The 21479-nt window shown below is 39.2% G+C and overlaps 1 protein-coding gene across 8 annotated transcripts in view; it reads left to right on the forward strand.

The window, feature by feature from the left end:
* VPS41 (VPS41 subunit of HOPS complex) overlaps positions 1–21479 on the forward strand; it is a 175240-nt gene that overhangs the window by 86101 nt on the left and 67660 nt on the right. For all 8 annotated transcript variants that reach the window (XM_074945318.1, XM_074945320.1, XM_074945316.1 and 5 more), the window contains 4 exons: positions 1646–1792; positions 2989–3055; positions 14333–14430; positions 17678–17807. In XM_074945318.1, coding sequence (XP_074801419.1) covers positions 1646–1792; positions 2989–3055; positions 14333–14430; positions 17678–17807 — 442 coding nt within the window. The remainder of the gene's footprint in view (positions 1–1645; positions 1793–2988; positions 3056–14332; positions 14431–17677; positions 17808–21479) is intronic.

Raw genomic sequence — 21479 nt, forward strand, 5'->3', positions numbered from 1 at the left:
CTGCATGACCACAGCTGAAGAGCCATTCTTTTCAGAGCCATGCAATTAAAATATTTATTCTATGAGAATCTGCTGGGAGTAGATATGACAGTTGAAGAGAGGTGTCTCTAGAGAGTATCACATAGGAACATGGAATACTAATAACATGCTGAAAGCCATCTGTCAGAGACAAAAAAGTCACAGCCAGGCTTTTTCTTATGTTGAAAGTGAAACGATGCTTGCCCCCCAGAAGATTAATATATTTGACTCTTGACCCTTTGTTTTTCTCTTAGCCTTTTTAATTTATAATGTACTCCTTATCCAGTGCAGTTAGTGTTCCGTACTGTTGAGACCACTTTAAAGAATGCCTTTTGTGTCCTCATAACTGTCTGTATGCTACCATTTAGCTATGTTGGTCTTATTCTCTCCTCAAGTTCCTTTTGACATGTTGTGTACAAATCTTTTGGGCCTCTGATATTCTGAAATAGCCATCAGGTTGAATCTATAATTGTAAGGCCTGATTCTGCCATAAGACATGTTTGTTGTTTGTTCCCCTCTGTGCCTGAGCCACAGACAGCATGAGCTAGTTACAGGGCTTACAATTAAGGGACACAGGGTGTATCTACTGGGAACCTCCAAAGCTAAAAGCATGAGCCTTTTCAGTTTGAGCTAAAAGACTAAGGACTTGTCTACACAATGCTTTAGTCTGCGCCAGAGGGGTGTAAATGTTAGCCTGCATTAGCATGCGGTGCACTAAGTGGTTCTGTTTCTATGTTAACACGTGCTAGGGAATTTTTAATGCTCCCCAACACAGCTCAGCAAGATTTTGAAGGTGGGACTGGTTTTAGAGATGCTGGAGCAGGGGATTGGCCATCCTTTGTAGCATCATCATCTGCTCTGCCTGCAGATAAACCCAAAGAGATCTCATTGGGAGAGGTAATGCTGCTTAAAACAGCATTAACCTCTGTGGAGACTCCTCCTTGGCTGTAAGCGAACAGCTGTGGAGAGGTTCAACTGATAGCATCTTTTACCTGTATCTGGACATTCTCTCCCCAAAAATGTTCTGACAAATCTGCAAACCTCACCAGGCTCCTCCTTCTAGAGTGGGTAATTGCTAGCAAACTTAATAAAAGAAACACTGCAGCTTTCTAGTATGTACTTTCTATTTCTTTTGATTGTTTTCTTTTAATTTTGAGTTTAGTTTGCTTTAAAAAACATTGTCTTCTACTTCAGACATGCTGATGCTCTTCTTTTTTTGTCTCCTGACTCCATCTGCACATCCAGCCCCTGCCTTCTCTCTGTTCCTTCCCACAATTTCACAAGATCCTTCTGCTCTGGAGCTCCTTCTGTCTCAGATGTTGCTATCTGGTGCTTTTTCTCTTCCTCTTTACTGTGTCTCTATATCCTATCCTATCACTTATTAAATGGGTTAAAATATGTCTCCCTTGCTTGTACCTCTTGAATTTCTCTTCTCCTGGGTTATATTGGTCTTAATATTGAACACTTACATTTTTCTGCCATACATTCTTTCGACACAGCTGTTTGCTGTAACTTATACTATAGATTGAACATGCTGTCATGTAACGCCGAACACCACAATGTTTTGAGATGCAGTTTGTAGGAGAGATGGCATAGTAAGTAAGACTGGATTGTATTTAACTTCCAGGGTGTGAAGATACTTGACATGATCTCCAAGCAAAGAATTACCAATGTGCCTCGTGATGATATAAGCCTTCGCCCAGATATGTATCCCTGCAGCCTTTGCTGGAAGGATAGTTTAACACTGATTATTGGCTGGGGAACTTCAGTAAAGGTATAATTACCTGCCCTTGTAATAAATGCTTGCTGTTATCACGGATAGAAAAACAAAGGATTAGTTTTGAAAAGCAAAGACAATTGAAAAGAATGGAATTTGGTTTGACAACTGTGTGCAGAACTCCTGCTGCCGTAGAAATATCATTGGGCTGACCCTCATGAGGAGGAGTAATGACAGACACCCAATGGTCAGACAGATTTCTCTGCACATACAGTGTGTGTAATCCCCGGGGAGTTTTTTCTTTTCTGTGCCTTTAAGAGATTACCTCTTTTGAAAGCACCTAGAGAGTTGTCGAATTCATTTATTTTTATTAGCATAAGCAGGAACAGCTTGTCATGAGGTGGGGTTTTTGTGACTGCTGAAATGGATACACAATTTCCTTCAGCCATGGAAATGGAGAGGAATATTTTTCTTTCAATCCTGTTTTAGCAGGGAGCTGGCATTTTAAACACACGCACTGGAGATGTGTATTATTTGCTGAGACTCGTGCCTGATAAATTTGTTACAAGAATGTTAGATGCTTTCTAATAACAGACTGCTACATTAGTGCTCAGTGGCAAATTTAAAAATGGCTGGTCTGAGCAAATGGTATGGGGGAGGATATAATGAGATGGGAAACATCTTTTTTTTTTTTTTTTTTTTTTTAAAAAAAGCTTTTTTGTGACATTTAAATCTTGGAAGAGTTTTCTATACTATGAGGTTTGTTTAAAAGTTTTGCCCCTGTTTTTATACATTTGCAAGTTTCATAACATTCATACACCTAGACCAAGACTGCTTTGTAAATCAGCTAAACAAATGTACAGGGCCTGGTTCTGCCACACTTACTCAGAATGAGCAGTACTTTAGTTCCATTGAAAAGCTTGAGGAATCACTCAATGGAAGAAGGATGTGACACAGAAACCAAGCCCATAGTTACTAATATATACGAACCACAGCAACCAGATTTTAAATTGTCATTTTTCCTTCCTCTTCCAACGTTTATTTGTGTGACTGTGGGTTACAGTAGCACTTTCCTGCAGCTCCATCAGTTTTTAATGGTCTCCTAAATGATAATGGTAAATAGTAATTGCCCAGCTTACAGCAATGCAAAGCCAAGGCTATGCTAAAGTTCTAATAATGCATATGTCTCTAAGTGTTTCAGAATGCAAAATAGTTTGAGATGAATAGTACTGAATAAAATCTTTGTTTTCTAGATATGTTCGGTAAAGGAGCGGCATGCCAGTGAAATGCGAGACCTGCCCAGCCGCTATGTAGAAATAAGTATGACCCCACAAACTCTCTCTTTTTAAAAATATCAGAGAAGGTTTTCACAGCTAAATTTCAATATTACATAATTTTGGAAGGCTTGTTTTCTCATTTCAGAATGAATCCGTGGCTCATTCAGTGGTAGCAATTTGAAATAACACAAAGTCGTCCTTCTTTTTAATCTGTGAAGTTTGCCTAATTCTGTCTTGGGAACGCTCATGAGTCTGAAACTTCTTCGTGTTGTGGCCCTTTTCTTAAAACAGAGATTGTTTGTGCCATAGCTCCTAACTTCCCAATCCCACATCTTCTCAAGTAACTGTGTGCTGCTTGATTGCCTTGCTCACCACCTTCCCTCCATTTTCTCTCTCTTGGGCATGGTGTTGTGCAGCCTCTACTGCTCCAATGTCCTCAGGTTTCTTTGTAGTTTGCTTTGCCTCCCTGGTTTTTGCTACCCTTTCAGTTCTGGTCATGTGTGTAACTTTGGTCACCATTGAATATACAGGGAAAAAACCCCTGACAAACAGATACAAGAAGCAGGGTACAAAGCAGGTTGTGGGAGGGGTTGTTTTGTTCAATTAAAAAATAAAAAGCCCCCAGAGTCCCTGGAAGATATTCCTATTCTGGACTGTGACTAGCAGGAAGTGTAACCTCTTGAAAGAGTGAAAGCTCTCACCCCATTGTGACGAAAACAACGGATACGTGGAACCTGTGGATACGTGGAAGCAGTGCATGGACCACACTTTGAGAACCTCTGCTCTTACCTGGTTCTCTGTTATGAGGACATGGGATTAGACAAAATTGGTTGCCATACAAAATTGGTTTCCAGCCAGGCCCTGTTTGAAAATAGTAAAATTCCTATTGATTTCCATCGGGCAGGATTTCGCTCTCTGTTGTCTAACTTCATGACACTGAACCAAGTGATTCCACAGGAAATAAATTTATACTATTCATTTTGATAGTGATTTCAGGCAAATGTCATAATTTCATAAATTACTGTATTTAGTGACTAGCACTGATTGGGCTAGATCCATAGGAGAAAATCTGAAAATTAACTGGGATGATCCTCAGACTCCATCTGGACATGCAAGAAGTTTGGATATTTTGAGAGGAAGGAATACCTGAAAATTAACTGGATTACAAAGTACGTTGATTGAGCACTGTTCTGTTTTTCCTACAGAATCATCTGAATGGAGAACTATATAATTTATGAGAGAATCATAAGTAGAAGGAGAAGTTTAGCCTTCTGTTCCACTCTCAGGTCATCTGCATTTTTCAGTACCCAAAAGCTTGTTGGGTTTCCCCTTTAGAAAATAATAAAATGGGATGATTTATATAATAAGTGATCAAAAACAGCTTTTAGTTTTTCAGGAGAGACTCTAATACATACGCAGGTAGTTCACTTTACTTGACTCTGTGTGGAACTTCATTTAAAAAAAAAATGTAAGGCTTTATCAAATTGCATAGACACATGTCTGAAGGCTAGCGATTTTTGTGGAGGGAACTTCTTGATCTTACCTCTTTCAGCCCCGTGTCTTCAGTGTATATTTGAGGATCAGTGTTTTATCTCACTTACCTGTTAAGAATCTGCTTGAGATTTTCCTTTCTGGTTTCAGGTCACAGCACTGAGACAGCTCTGCTGAATGCTCTGAACAGCACTCTTAAAATATGGGCATAAGGTTGGGGAGCATCATTTGTTCAAGTCTCAATAGAGATTACAATAGCTTTTGATACCTTTTAGAAGATCTTTCTAAAGAATTTTGTATCATACAGTGGCATCAGTTTCAGTTTTACTGTAGTTTAAACTTTACTTTGAGGTATTAGATAATGAGATCTGGTAATCTCAGTGGACAGCACAGCTACCAGTATGGTTTTTGGCAGAAAACATTAGTATGTCAAGTAAGATACTGTACTCTTACTGTATGTGCATTTAGTATACAGAACTTAAAGCAAATGAAATTCAGTGAGCAAGAAACTACCACCAGTGGTTGAATGACAAGTTTCATCATAACATCCGGGCATCTTACTTTGTAAAAAGTCAAACAACCAAACACAATAACTGTTATCATGTTGAGGCTTTGAGGTATTTTTTGTTTTTTTCCAAACTTCACATGATGAATGAATCCCAGAGGTGGACTATGAAGCATCACACTTGGATCTTTGCTCTTCAAGATACTTATAGGACAGATAACAGTTCCTCCTTGAAGGTTAAGAGTGCTCAGCTTTGCACCACTCTAGAGTCATGTTCCTAGTGCATCAGAAGTTCATGTGTTTATAACAGTACAGACTGTATTGGCATCAAGAGAGTATAAACATTTTACAGTGGCTTACAGCTTGGTGAATAGGAAACTGAACAACTCCTGCTCCTTAAATTTTACATTGGAAAGAAAAGGTGCCAAGTATTATAAAGCAAGTTCTCTCTCGCCATCTCATTCTGTGATGGTTTGTTTCCTCGTGGTAGTACAGTCAGGAAATTAAATGTGGCATCTATCTTGCTTCTAAACCAGGCTATCCCATACCATGAGAGAAAAATTATACTAAACTGTTCTAACTGTACTTGTTTTAAAATGCTGATGCCTTGTTTATGCCTAAGAGAAATTAAATCAAACATCTGGACAGGGTTCAGATGTTAAGGCATATGTTACAGCAGTAACTTGGTATCTTTCAAGTCTAGTAGCAATGATGTTGTAATAATTTTACCTTTTTTGTCTTTTTTTCTTTTATATGCTACAATTCCCTGCTTGCATGGTTCTTACATAAACTCCACAAATGTTGCTGCCAGGGTAACAGTTTGTTGGATGAGCTGATTGTATCAGTTCAGCTCTGTCAGCTACCACAGTGAAGTACCATATTGATTAGAAAGTATTGGTATTGAATTACAAGTTTAACTTGGACTAAAGACCACTGTGATATTTTAAAAGAATTTTTGATATCTGTGCTTACTCCATCTGATTTCAACGTTCTTGCTGTTTGTTATACTTCACTAAGCCATTCCTGTTGTTGTTTGCGTCTGCATTACTTTTTTTATTTAAAAAAAAAACATTAACGCTAATTTAGATTTTTAGTATATACATAAAAATATAGATTGATCTGCATGCTAAGGCTGCAGTTCAGGAAAGAACTTAAGCACTTGCTTAATTCCTCTAAATATGCATAAAGTTGAGCATGTGCTTATGCACTGACCTGAATAGGGATCCTTTCCTCAGCGAAGGCCTAAAAAGCAATATGAGAATCTTATTGTAAGGGGTAGGAAATAATTAATATTTTCCACTTACATAATGCCTTTCACCAAAGATCACACAGCATTTCACAAACCATTCCTTACCCATCCTGGCTAATAGCCATTAATGGACTTAACCTCCATGAATTTATCTAGTTCTCTTTTAAACCCTGTTATAGAACTAGCCTTCTCAACCTCCTCAGGCAAGGAGTTCCACAGATTGACTGTGCGCTGTGTGAAGAACTTCCTTTTATTTGTTTTAAACCTGCTGCCTATTAATTTCATTTGGTGGCCCCTAGTTCTTATATTATGGGAACAAGTAAATAACTTTTCCTTATTCACTTTCTCCACACTACTCATGATTTTATATACCTCTATCATATCCCCCCTTAGTCTCCTCTTTTCCAAGCTGAAAAGTCCTAGCCTCTCTAATCTCTTCCAAACCCCTAATCATTTTAGTTGCCCTTCTCTGAACCTTTTCTAATGCCAGCATATCTTTTTTGAGATGGGGAGACCACATCTGTATGCAGTATTCAAGATGTGGGCGTACCATGGATTTATATAAGGGCAATAAGATATTCTCCGTCTTATTGTCTATCCCTTTTTTAATGATTCCTAACATCCTGTTTGCTTTTTTGACTGCCGCTGCATGCTGCATGGATGTCTTCGGACAATTATCCACGATGACTCCAAGATCTCTTTCCTGATTATCTGTAGCTAAATTAGCCCCCATCATATTGTATGTATAGTTGGAGTTATTGTATTGGAGTAAAATGTAAGATGAAATCCTGGCCCCTTGTAGTCAGTGGCAGAGCTCCTAAAGACTTCATGGTGGCCAGACTTTCACCCCAGGGGACTTATTCAAAGTCCAGCTTCTAACCAACTATAACACCTCCAGATACTCGTTATTTCCATGTAGAAAATACTTAAGGCAGACTGCTAACTGGTATAAAATTGCATGTATAGTGGATGTGCTCCCCAGCGCACCTTTGTGTCCTAGGGAATGGTCACAGAACTACAGATCAATCCATACACGTTTCCTAGTGAAATTGCTACTGATGAATTTCAGCCACTGGAAAGTCAGATTTTGGATTTTGATTGAAGTGGACATCGTGACAACCAATTTGTTTTTTGGAAGAAGATGCTGAATATTTCAGTTTGGCTCATAGAGATACTGTACTCTAGCATTGTAAGAACTTAAAAAAAAAAAATCTTATTAGCATCCACAATCAGCAGAAAATTGTCACCAGTGGTTAAATGCCAACTTCTTTATATATTTATTTATGTAAACATTTAATCAGAGACCCCTGCACGTCTTAAGTCCTAAAAATAAATAAATATAATCTAACAGACAAAACACCATACTACCCATATAATAAACCCACATTGACTCATACTGCTATTACCCCTTTAGCCTCACATGATGACAAAAAAGGCCATATTCACAATTAGCAAAATGCCTGATGAAATAAGTGAGGCTAATACTGTGATCTGAAGGCTGCCATATTCCTCCCCTATTGGTTGCTGAAGTTGCCTATTCGTAATTTTGCATACACACACAATTTTCCCATTCAGTGTACTTTTGTGAAGGAAAGGTCACCTTTGAGGCCATCAATATTTTTAGCTTCTAAAATTCTGTCAATCTGTTGTTAAAAGATGACAAGGATTCTATGTGATTTCCTTGAAGACTGTATGTAGGGCCCTACCAAATTCATGGTCATAGGATTTTTTAAAAACCATAAATTTCATGATTTTAGCTATTTAAATCTGAAATTTCACATTGTTGTAATTGTAGGAGTTTGCCGAGGGGGGCGGGTGTCACAAGGTTATTGTAGCAGGGGGTTAGGTTACTGCTATCCTTACTTCTGCGCTGCTGCTGGTGGGGTGCTGCCTTCAGAGCTGGGCGCCCAGCTAACAGCTGCTGCTCTTCAGCCACCCGGCTCTAACAGCAACACATAAGTAAGGGTGGCAATACCACAACCCCCCTAAAATAACCTTGCGATTCCCCCCCTCCCGTGTAACTCCCTTTTGGGGTCAGGGCCCCCAATTTGAGAAACACTCGTTTCCCCCTTGAAATTTGTGTTCTTTTACCCCTATACTACACAGAAGACCAGATGCCTGACTAATCTAATTGCCTTCTATGACGAGATAACTGGCTCTGTGGATGAAGGGAAAGCAGTGGATGTGTTGTTCCTTGACTTTAGCAAAGCTTTTGACACGGTCTCCCACAGTATTCTTGCCAGCAAGTTAAAGAAGTATGGGCTGGATGAATGGACGATAAGGTGGATAGAAAGCTGGCTAGATTGTCGGGCTCAATGGGTAGTGATCAATGGCTCCATGTCTAGTTGGCAGCCGGTATCGAGTGGAGTGCCCCAAGGGTCGGTCCTGGGGCCGGTTTTGTTCAATATCTTCATAAATGATCTGGAGGATGGTGTGGATTGCACCCTCAGCAAGTTTGCAGATGACACTAAACTGGGAGGAGTGGTAGATACGTTGGAGGGTAGGGATAGGATACAGAGGGACCTAGACAAATTGGAGGATTGGGCCAAAAGAAATCTGATGATGTTCAACAAGGACAAGTACAGTCCTGCACTTAGGACGGAAGAATCCAATGCACCGCTACAGACTAGGGACCGAATGGCTCGGCAGCAGTTCTGCCGAAAAGGACCTAGGGGTTACAGTGGATGAGAAGCTGGATATGAGTCAACAGTGTGCCCTTGTTGCCAAGAAGGCCAATGGCATTTTGGGATGTATAAGTAGGGGCATTGCCAGCAGATCAAGGGACGTGATCGTTCCCCTCTGTTCGATATTCGTGAGGCCTCACCTGGAGTACTGTGTCCAGTTTTGGGCCCCACACTACAAGAAGGATGTGGAAAAATGGGAGAGAGTCCAGCAGAGGGCAACAAAAATGATTAGGGGACTGGAACACATGACTTATGAGGAGAGGCTGAGGGAACTGGGGATGTTTAGTCTTCAGAAGAGAAGAATGAGGGGGGATTTGATAGCTGCTTTCAACTACCTGAAAGGGGGTTCCAAAGAGGATGGCTCTAGACTGTTCTCAGTGGTAGATAATGACAGAACAAGGAGTAATGGTCTCAAGTTGCAATGGGGGAGGTTTAGGTTGGATATTAGGAAAAACTTTTTCACTGGAGGGTGGTGAAACACTGGAATGCGTTACCTAGGGAGGTGGTGGAATCTCCTTCCCTAGAAGTTTTTAAGGTCAGGCTTGACAAAGCCCTGGCTGGGATGATTTAGTCGGGGATCGGTCCTGCTTTGAGCAGGGGGTTGGACTAGATGACCACCTGAGGTCCCTTCCAACCCTGATATTCTATGATTCTATGAGATTTCACAATCCATGAGGTTTTTCATGGCAATGAATTTGGTAGAGCCCTAACTATAGGCCTCTGTCTGGAGAAATGTATGCTGTAAATGGTGGGAAATGTTCCCATTGATGACTTAATTGCTGTGAGATTATAAAAAGTGATGGGATGTTTTCAGCAGTAGTACAATATGTTGCTACATTTCACAAAGTAAAGTACTCGGCAGTATTGGGGAAGACGTAGATAAGGATTTGCTTAGTTCCATGAAACTGAAGTAAATGTTTCATAAATGCTATGTATTCTGGGTAGTACAGTTATACAGCCAGTCTTAATGCTGCTGACATTACACTATGTACTACATTTTTTAACATAGGGACCATCTTGCACTGCCAAGGTGATGGACTAGATGACCTAATTGTTCTCTTCCATTTCTAATTTGAGAGTCTGTAATAAGTAATGATGAGTGTTTTGTTTTAAGAGCAAGTTTTCCGTTTGATTCCACTCTACATCCGTATCCAGTAAGGTGACAGCTGTTAATCATGAAGGGTTTAACAGAGCCCCAGCTTTATCTAGCATAATATTTCTTGCTTTCTGATCACACCCATCTAATTCAGTGTTGACAGGTACTAACCAGCCCTAACCCTAGCTAATGAAATCATATTCTACATCAAAGTAGTGAAAATATTAATCCTTTGGTTTGTGTCTTTCAGGCCAGGTCAGGAGTGGTTGATTAGTGATTTTTTTTTTTTTATCTAGCCCCACTAGTTCTGAACCTTCCCATGTTACAACAGAAAGTTTTGAGACCACCTTCTCTCCCAATCTACCCATGTGTTGGTTGTGAGCCATGGAACCAGTTTGTAACTCTCCTTGGGGTTGTGAGCTCCAAGTGGAAAACCCATCTTGTGTATCCTGTGCAAAATCTTGTACTGATGCCAAGTCTGGGGTACACACAGAATCTGACATTTGATATCAGTTATATCCTATAAAGTGCTCCTCCTATGGAAACTCAAGTAAAATAATGTCTTATTAGAATGTCATTTGAATGCATTCTCAGTTAGTAGGTAGTCACTTTATTGCTCATGTAGGACATGATGTAATTTCAGGAGAAGAATTACAGTGAACTGTAGAGCACACTGCTGCCTTTGAGTACAAATTTAGGATTCCCACGTTGACTATTTCACTCTACTTGCACAAAAAGGCAGCGTTCCTGTTGAGCCCTTGCTTTCTGATGCATGGCCTCTCATGTACTGTTAAAAACTAGTTTCATTTCCTTCCTAATTTTGAATCACAATTGACATCTTTTAACCTAGAAATGTCTGGTAGTTTCTTCTGTTCAGGTTCCCTGCTGGCTGGAAATGCTTCCGTCCTTGAGATACTATCACTTTACAAAATAATACAAAGAAATTAGCTAACCTTTAGGTGAGTAATGAAAGAAAGAGAGCTTACTGTAAATATTGAAATACTTAAAATGTCCGGGCAGGTTCTTAGAAATGTGTCTTTCCAATCACAAACATTAATGTTAAAAAATCACATAAATATTTTTTATTTTACTTAATGCTTATATTTCAAGATTTTAGGCACTTTTAGCAATGTGCCTAAAAGAATGGATGTTAACTTTTTCTTGGTAAAATTCAACCCTGTGCAGATGATAGCACATCGCCTGTACATCACTTAAGCCCTCAAAAGAGAGCTTGAGAGACACTGAAGTGGTGCATAGGTCTTTTGCTGGCCCCTCTATACAAGGGTGAATTTACCCTCTGTGACTAAATGATCACTTTTATTTTCTGTTGGATGCAATTGTATGAATCTGAAAACAGCTCAGATCAGCATGTGATATTTTGTGACCTATTTTGTATTGCTTACATAGTCTAGGCAGAAACTGTGCTAATAGTTGAAGACCATCCTCGAACCTGTAACATAGGAAAGACTGGAGACGTTCTGTGCTCTCCTATATCAGTTCCCCCCAATATTAAGATATGGGAAGGTTAGGTTGTGAGTGAATTCCCTATGCCAGTTTAGTTTAGTCTTCTGCTTTCTCATCTCAGTAGATGATGGGTGAAATCCTGACTCCATTGAAATCAATGGCAAAAATCTCATTGACTCTTTGGGGTCAGGATTTCATCCAATATGCCTGTAGCATAACAAGGGAAACTATGTGCAACTAAATAAGTGAAACAAGCATTTTGGTTTTAGTTTTTGTCTACAGCAGAGGTTCCCAAACTTGTTCCGCCGCTTGTGCAGGGAAAGCCCCTGGCGGGCTGGGATGGTTTGTTTACCTGCCGTGTCCGCAGGTTTGGCCGATCGTGGCTCCCAGTGGCCGCGGTTCGCTGCTCCAGGCCAATGGAAGCTGCTGGAAGTGGCGCGGGCCAGCTCCCATTGGCCTAGAGCAGCGAACCGCGGCCACTCGGAGCCGCGATCGGTTGAACCTGCGGACGCGGCAGGTAAACAAACCGGCCCGGCCCGCCAGGGGCTTTCCCTGCACAAACGGCGGAACAAGTTTGGGAACCTCTGGTCTACAGCATTGTTGTGCATCTTTAAAACGTGAAATATTAACAGTTATGCACTTAAACCAGTTTTGTGTGATTAATTTGGTAAAAGACGCAGCACAGTATCTTGTCACCTCATTGCATTAGCCGTATTTTTTAAATGGACAAGATCAAGGATTTCAGCCTGCGTTTCACTTTTCAGTATTTTTTTTTTTTTTTTTGACAGACTAACATAGAGCAGAACTGATCTGAATCAGTGTGTCTTGCATCTTGGTTCCTGTAAGCCTTAATCATAAATACGTTTTACTTGGATGTGGTCTCATAATGCATATAGATGCTAGTTTTGGTTTAATAGTTTCATGATCCTGTTCAAATTAATAACAATTCTTGAACAGCTATTCGTTGGGTGGTTCTTTCTCTCATAACAAACTACCTGTAAGGTTAGGTTAATTTGGCTCACTACTTACCTTGTGTTCTGTATGGCTATAATGTTTGTAATCTGTTCAATAAAAGCCTTTTGATTAGCCGTTTCAAAGTCTTTTATCAGATAAACAAGAAGCATTTGTACTAGATGTTCTTTGTTCAAGGCTGTAGCAAGAGAACTATTGCATTGTATTTCAACAAGGTCTCTTGAGGAGGATGAGCTATAGAGAAGCTGACCTTGAAACCAGAAAAATTAAACTCTGAGAACAAAACTTACTGCAACATTCTGTTTCATCTTGCCCAACAGCTGTTTTGGTTTATCCCATCTTCACAGCTAGGTGGACAAATAGGGTAAAGTTTTCAAAAGTGCCGAATTGATTTAGGAACTGTAGTCCTATTTGAAAGTCAATGGAAATTAGATTATTTAGAATGTTCTACCCAGGCTCTTTCTAAAGATGTCACTAAGCACCATGTTCTTCACCCAAATTGAATCCTCAGTCTTCTTTAAATGTCTCTCAGAGCAGTAGACATCTTCTTTAGCCACCATTTGATAAGTTGTCAATAAATATTCCTCTGTCCTCCTCTTTTTTCGTTTTGTCCATTTTATTTTGTGTCTTCTTCAAGTTCTGCTTTGAGTATTCCTTTCAGTCCTTAAATGCTAAATTGAATGTCAGGAGCAAGATATATTATGTAGATAATGTTTCTGACATCAGCTGTTCTAAAATCAGCACTCAAAACGTGATATATTCCCAGCAGCATTGTCAATCTTGCAGGATGGAACAAAATAATTGCCTAGAGGATTAAAAATGTCAGCATATTCTACCCAGGGATATTGTTGATTGACTGTTTAACCTTATGTGACGCATTCATCCCACAATGATGTCACAGTGTCTGTTAATTTTTTTTATATGTATTTGCTTATTCCTTTAGAGACAAATGTTACATTTAACTCTTATTTCATACCAGTTTTTCTTACTTAATGGATGATTATTTCCCCTCTGTCCTCCCCATTTCTTTTACGATCATTTCTTTAGCTTCTTTTATCACTCAAGATTACAGTGCATTTCCTTCTTCTAATTAAATTAGTGGTAACTAATGGCAACACATTCATTATCTGTGCTCAGTTTCTTCTAAAATGGAAATGAAAATCACTGTGCCCGGGATCTACACATAGGGTTATATAAAATGCACCTTGCTAGTCCAAATGCAGTCACTTACAGATCTTCTCTGTGTATATTTATGTTACCTATATGGTGGGCAAGGATCAAAGAGAGAAAAAGCAGCAAAGTGCTCCCTGATGTTAAATGTACAAATGTAAACTGAGCAGAAGAAAAAAATATGTAATTTATTTCCATTTCAAGTGATGTATATGATGTGGTTCACTGTATACTGAAACAAAACTTTTTTTAAAAATAAACATTCAACTGTTTTTTGCAACCCCTTCCCCCAGCACAATTACAGTCAGCATTCAAATCCCCTGGGTTCAGGAGTGATCTTGGAAATTCATTTTCAGTTTTAAAAATCAGGCCAAAGAAGGAAATATCAGCAAACATTTTCTTTTTTTTTTCAAATCTTGATTCTGCTTATAAAAATCACAGCGATAGCATATGATGGAGCCCCAAAATGTTTCTTTTCCTAACCCTTAATTTAGTTTCATTTGCAAGTTGCAATTTTCTGTCACCCAGTGAGTCTAACAAGGAGTACTGTAGGCTTGTTATATACCGTGGGCCTGATTTATTTGAGATGCTGAGCATGTACAGCTGGCCACCTCTGAAAATCAGATCCATGTTTTTCTGAGAGAGTGGATCATGCTCTTATATAAATCTGTGTCTTTCCTGTGTTGCAGTTTTCCAGTTCGATACTGAATTCTACATCAGTGGACTTGCACCTCTCTGCGACCAGCTTGTTGTACTTTCATACGTAAAGGAGGTTTCTGAGAAAACGGTAATTACTTTGGTGTTACAGATGCACAGGAGTGCAAAACCTCCTCAGGTTTAAGTTAGACACAATGATTATCTGTGAAATGATTCTTCATTAGCTTAGTCTGTAATGAACAATGGATACAATATCCTTGACTTATAAAATAAGGTCTACAGAGGTTATGTTGAAGTCTAGTGTATTTACCTTTTAGAGGTCCTGCTGTCTGGTCTCCTTTGTTCCTTGGGGGGAACAAAGAAAGCCTCTCTCTCAATCTTTTCTGGTGTTTGTGTATGAGAAGGAATGAAGGATACATCCAGCTGAAAGGAGGGGCAACTTGCTGACACTGCATTTTCAGGAATGAGAGAGTGAAGTTGATCAGCTCTAACAATAGGAGTCAGTGTATTCGGGGCAGTGGAAATTACTGGAAGAGTGGTTGATTGTTTCCTTCACCTCTGAGATATCTGGTTTGTGCACTGTATATTTTTGTAAATACATAGCACTTGGAATTAATATCGCTACCAGGAGGGAAACAACCATGCCTGCCTCTTATATTTGTTTCAGAATAGACAGTAAAAAGTGGGGAAAGGAAAGCCCTTGAAGCCCCAATATAAGAGTGGCAGATGTTCTTGATCATCTCTTTGATAGCGTGCCTGCGTTAGACAGTCATCGCTATAGTAACCTTAAGCAACTGGGTGCACATGTTGCTAGGCAATGAAGTGCTGTAGGCTCAAACTAATGCTCAAACCTATTGAAATCAATAGGGTTAGCTTCTAGCCCTATTGCAGGATGTCAGATTAGTATTTTTTTATTTATTTATTTTAAGGCAAAAAAATAAAAATGCCACAGCAGCTTCTTCCGAGAGAGTTAGTACAGTAATTCCTCTGATGTGAGAGAGTCTTTTGAAAGGAAGCAAGGTAACAAATGAAAAGGGAAATGGGAGAGTGAAATGCTAGTAAGCAAGGAAATTGGAAGTCGTCATTAATGAAAAAGTAGTATTGGAAAAGAGCTGGGATAAAGCAAGAGTTAAATGGGAACGGTGAAAGAAATTCTGACTGCTTCAGGGAACAGGGAGGGAAAGAGAATTTCAGGTCAAGCAATAATAGATCATAGCGGAGAGATTTTGAATGTGTTTGCATTTGCTTTGTGTTTTTGTGAAAGATGCCAAGCTGATAAAACTGAACCCATCTAATTGTCCAAAGCAAACATACAAAGGGTGAGCAAATGCTGTGAAAGTTTCCTCTTGCTGTCCTGCCTATATACCTCTGCTATGACCTGGAGAGGGACATGTCTTTAAGTAGTTCAGCCTCAAGGACCTATCAGTTTGGTCTCTCTGCTGTGATTGCCAGCAAGGGTGACAGTTACCATCAGTGATGATCTCCGTGTTGTAGAATTCTGTTTGTTGTGAACTAATGAGCCCACCAACTCATTTCAGGACTGGCAAATAACTTTCAGTCATTCCAAACTAGGATTAGATTTGAACCAGTGACTTCACCTGACCACTTCTTAGCCCTGGTCTACACTACAAACTTGCGTTGGTATAAACATGTTGCTCAGGGGTGTAGAAAATCCACCCTCTGAGCAGTGCAGTTATACTGACCGAACTGCCGATGTAGACAGTGCTGCATCAGCAGGAGGGCTTCTCCTATTGACACAGCTACCACCTTTCTGGGATGTGGAGTACCTGCGCTGATGGGAGAGCACAGGTAGCAGCTTCACTAAGTACTCCATTATTGAGTTTGATTCATAACTACTTTTTTTTTTTTTTTTTTTAAGTGACAGTGCTGGGGCCTTGGCACAATTAAAAATACAAGGCTGTAAAGCCAGCAGTTTCACTTGATCCCAAAATCAGAAAATAACTAACCACACGTGAAAGTCCAGTCCCAAACTTTATGCCACTTGACCCACAAATACTCAGAACAGACTCGCTACGTTCCAATTACTCGAGCTCATCAGTGTATCAAGAATTCTGGATTACTTTCAGATTAATATGCTCCTACTTTGACTGGATGCTTAAAGGATAAATTTAGACTGAAATCCACCCTGCTTCAAAAAAAACCTGGGACTGGCCCCAGTATACAGTTAAGCCCAGAATCAGGTTGCTGCAACCTGCTCCTTTGTGGAGCTGTCTCTCTGAAGGGATTGGACACAGCCGAAGATCTAGCCCACTAGTTAATTTTTTTAATTGAAAACTCAGATTCTCAAAGTCCATTGGTTGATAAATATACTAGGTGACCATCATTATGATGCCATTAGAAATATGAGTAGTGCTGTTAAATCACAAATTTACACATTAGTAACTTTTGTTATCATGTAGAAGTAAGCTACTTTTCAAATCTCAAAAATCAGGAATTTTATTTGCTAGATGGAACCAAATGAGGTTGGATGCACCCCCATAAACAAGTGGTAGAGCCCACTTAAAAATCTGTTTAATCAGTCTGAGATAATCCATTTAATTTTGAATTCTAGAAAATTAATTCCATACTCTGAGTGAGTGCTGTGTATTTGGTTAAGGTACAGTGTATTAATTCATACATACCAAACAATTTTTAATCTTTGATGTAAGTGCAAATCTCTGTTTGGCCTTAACTGTGGAATCACTAACATGCAATTATAACTTATGTACCTAACACAATGTAAAATTCTAATTGTGTAGTCATTTGTGACGTGCATTTTGCTCTGTGTTGGTTACATAACTTAAGGGCAAACCAAAGAAAGAATAGGAACATTACCATGTGATTTATGTACAAAAACTAATCAACAGCACACAAATTATGAATTGCAAAATTTACAGTTGAACACACAATTTGAAGTTCATATCTGGTGAATATTTGAGCTAAAATCATTTTTCATGAAACTGTTTGCAAAAAGTGAACATGAAAGAGTAGTGAGACATGGCTAAATTGAAATTTGCTTTCAAATTTGAATGAATATTTGTGGAAAGTTTTTTCCACTCTCATCTCTGCTCCATTCACAGTGTAGAAATTTCACTCCACTCTTCTCAAATGGTGACATAATTATATAAATCTACAAAACACAGTGAAGGAAGATTTCAGCTGTTTGTTTCTTGTGGGCATAACCACTTCATAGCTACAGAGAACTGGGAATTTAAGTCTGATACTGACAATTTGGGCATGTCTGTTGTCGACAATGGATATCCTTCTGGAAGACTCAGTGGCAGAAGTTGGTATTTAAATCTTGTTCTCAGGTGACCATCAGTTGATATAAAGAAGACAAATTGCATAACCTATTTTTGTGGTTGAATTTTTCCCAGGAAATGGAATGTTGTGCAAGACCTAGACTGGATATTATTCAACCCCTACCTGAGTCTTGTGAAGAGATCTCCTCTGATGCTCTGACTGTTCGAGGATTCCAAGAAAACGAATGTAGAGATTATCATTTAGGTGAAAAGTTTCAGTATCTCTTATTAGGGGTTTTTGTTTTTTTGTTGGGTTTTTTTTTGGGGCGGGGGGGGTGGTAAAGAAACAGCCTTGACTAATTACTCTCACAAAAGTCAGACCATTAAATTGCTACCATATCCTCTAGTGCCTCTGTCAATATCTATCTATGGCAATTGTTCTGTGTACTGCAAAAACATGACTTAATGCAATGCTAAGGTTGCTAAGTTAAAATTACAAAATGTCAAGATATTAAAAAATTAAAGTTCCAACATAACATTACCTGGGCTGTGTTGCATTTGCTTGGTTGCCTTGGATATCCTGAAGGTATTATATGTTGAGAATATTTAATTATGTAGATTACATATATTAAGTTACACATTTAACCACAAAATAATGCCATCTGTACCAATGCTGCCAATGAGGTTTGTCCGCAACATCTGGGTTAACCTCTACTAACTAATTTTGTCATATAATTTCTGCATTGGTACAGAACCACCAACAGTGGACTCCTGGTCCATGACTGGTGCCTCTATTCTATGCAGGATATAGGATGCCATCAATGAAGACTTAGAGGGTAGCATAATTAATGCTGGTCAACAGTCTTAATAGAAAAATAGGACTTGTCATACAAATTGATATAGTTTATTGTTGAGATTGCACGTTTGGTTGATTAATGGGAACTGCACTAACAGTTTACTTAAATTTTTGTAAGGCACTTGACTTAGTACCACAAGGCATTCTCTGGCTAACCGAGGTACTTCTGTGGCCCTCGTTACCATAGAATCTGTGTTCCTCGCAATCTTTAATGTATTGATCCTCCAGAGGGGATTGGTTTAAATCAATGCAATTTAAATCACCTATTTTAATCATTATTTAGATCAGCAAGCAGGAAATCTGGATTTAAATCATTGGTCTTAATTGTGTGTTGCATTGGTACTTTTAAGTTATTTTCCTTAAGAAAGGTTGATTTCACATTAATTGGTAACTATTAAAAACATGTTTATTTGCAACTAAATATAGTCTTTACCCCAAATTTGGTATTTCTTCTTGCTAACTAGGAGAATACACTATATCTATGCAGATTTATATAGCTTAATTTACCTTTATTCAGATTATAATTTTTTTATTATGTTAGAAAATGGTGAATCGTGTCAAACTCTGTGTGGAAGGAAATTCAAATTCAATTAAAAATACACTAAAGCAGCATTTTAGTTTTTTATTAAATAAAACTACCTTAAGTGCTGGATACATAAGAAAAACAAAGCTTATCAAAAAGCATATTAAACATGTTTTGCATTTAAAGCTAACTGACTTACTTAAACAAAGGAAGTATTGTCTGTAGTAAATGAATTGAACTGACAGTTTCTGGTCACCATATTCTTCTGGATTTTAGAACTAGTAGATCTTATCCTCTTGCACCCATATTTTTTTCGTAGAGATTGGAAGAGGGAAAACAAGCTTTCCTGCTTTTTCAACTCCCAATTGGTTCCTTAGCTTTGAATGAACTAGTCATTAAACTGTGAACTAGTTGAATAAACTGAAATAAAGAAAATGTCTGTGCACTTGTAGAAGGGACTAATGTCAGAAGCTTGTTTAGCACTTCAACAGACTCTTCTTCCGGGTATTTATCCAGTGATTTCTACCAGTTCAGTTGTGTGGCTTTTTTTAAAACTTGGCAGCAAGCATGTACATCTTAATATTTTTGTGTTTCATTTAAACCATTTAAATTATTTTAGTAGATTATAATAAGTTTAGGACTTAATGTAGGCTCTTCTTCGAGTGATTGCACATGTCCACTCTATTTCACGTGTATGTGTGCCCAGTGCACCAGAGCCAGAGAAGATATTTTTCTTGTAGCAGATCCATCAGGGCAGTGCATTTGCCTTTACCACCTGGTGCAACTGATCAGTGTAATAAAGGACTCCCTCATTTCCATCAGTGATTTGTAGTTTGAGCATGTGGACTTGTTTACTGAAGTCTTTCCCCGCTGTCATTAGTCCAACTCTTTCTTGCCCTGTTCAATCCAGTTGTAAACCTGGTATGTTCTTCCCAGTACTGGCATCATCTGGCAGACATTTTCAGTCTCTGGCACAGAGTGGCACAGCACTACTGTGACTGTCAGAGTACTCTGGATATGACTTGGAGTCCAAGGTTACCTCGTATGCACCACTTTTCCATGACAGGAAGCCGCATCAGTCATCGCCACCAGCAGGAAGAGCTTAGTACCTATCTGACTGGAAGATGTTCCAGAGACCAGTACCCATGGAACAGTTATGGCTGGGGTCCTGTGCCACCCCACTGACTTTTTGGAATCCCTGTGGTATATCTCCCATTTCAAAATCTTCTACTGTTCCTCCTGCTGCAAAGTCACCTAATAGGTCCTGAGCCATTATGAAGACAATCAGGCTCCTATCTCTGCATTCCTCCCACCGACAGGGGGCGGATCAGTGTTTTCTGACCTTATAACCATGAGACCCTTAAGGGGTTTGGTCAGGCTTTACATCTCTAATAGCAGATCCCACTTGTCTCTGGGACTTCATTTTGGTATTGGCAATGCTAATGGGTCTGCCTTTTGAGCTAATGGCCATCACTTCTTTGTTACATCTGTCTATGATGGTAATGGTGGCCATTACCTCCATGGGGAGGGTGACAGAGTTACATGCCGTGGTTGCTGACCCTCCATAAATATACTTTGTCCCTACAAAAAAAACATGTATGTCCTCATTCAAAGTCCTTCACTGAGTATTTCGGAAGTTCCACTTTAATCAAGCCGTATACTAACCATCCTTTTTTCCTAAGCCATGTTCTCATAAGAATGAAGAGAGGCTTCATACCTTGGATATCAGAAGGGCATTAGTGTTTTACTTGAACAGAGCTAGATCTTTCAGAAGATCTAACCAGCTGTTTGTTTCAGTTATAGAGGGGATGGAAGGCCTCCCAGTTTCTATGCAGAGGATATAATGGTGGATTTCATCCTGCATAAGTTTGTGCTATGACATGGCCATAGTACATCCACCAAGCAGGTTTGTAGCTCACTCCACAGGATCCCTAACAGCTTCTGCGGCTTTTATGGCTCGGGTACCTCTAAGAGACATTTGTAAAGCTGCAACGTGGTCATTGGTGCATACTTTTACAAAGCACTATGCTATAGCCTTGCAATCCAGAAACCATGTCAGATTTGGTTGAGTAGTTCTTCAGTTGTCGTTCAGCTAGACTCCCAAACCTTCTTCTAGTCTTAAATGCTTGTGAGTCACCTGAAGTGGAATGGACACATGCAATCACTCAAAGAAGAAAAAACGGTTGCTAACCTGTTGTGTAACTGTTGTTCTTTGAGATATTTTGCACATGTCCATTCCTCAGCCCACCCTCCTTCCCTTCTATCTAGGAGTCTATCTAGTCAAAAGGAACTGAGAGGGACCAGGGACAGCTCTGTTCTTTATACCATCAGCTGGCAATGTGAGCATGTGAAGGCGCATGCACTGTCTGGACTAAGGAAAGAACAACTCCGGCTCTGGTGCACTGGGTGCACGCACACATGCATGCAGTGCATCTCAAAGAACAATAGTTACAGAATAGGATAGTAACCGTTTTTGTGATAATTTCAAATTTAATTTTAAATAAGTTTATTTAAAAATGCATTTAACTTAAATAATATATTATTTAAATATATGATTT

Source organism: Natator depressus, chromosome 2 (assembly GCF_965152275.1).
Source record: "Natator depressus isolate rNatDep1 chromosome 2, rNatDep2.hap1, whole genome shotgun sequence".
In the NCBI taxonomy this organism is placed as follows: Eukaryota; Metazoa; Chordata; order Testudines; family Cheloniidae; genus Natator; species Natator depressus.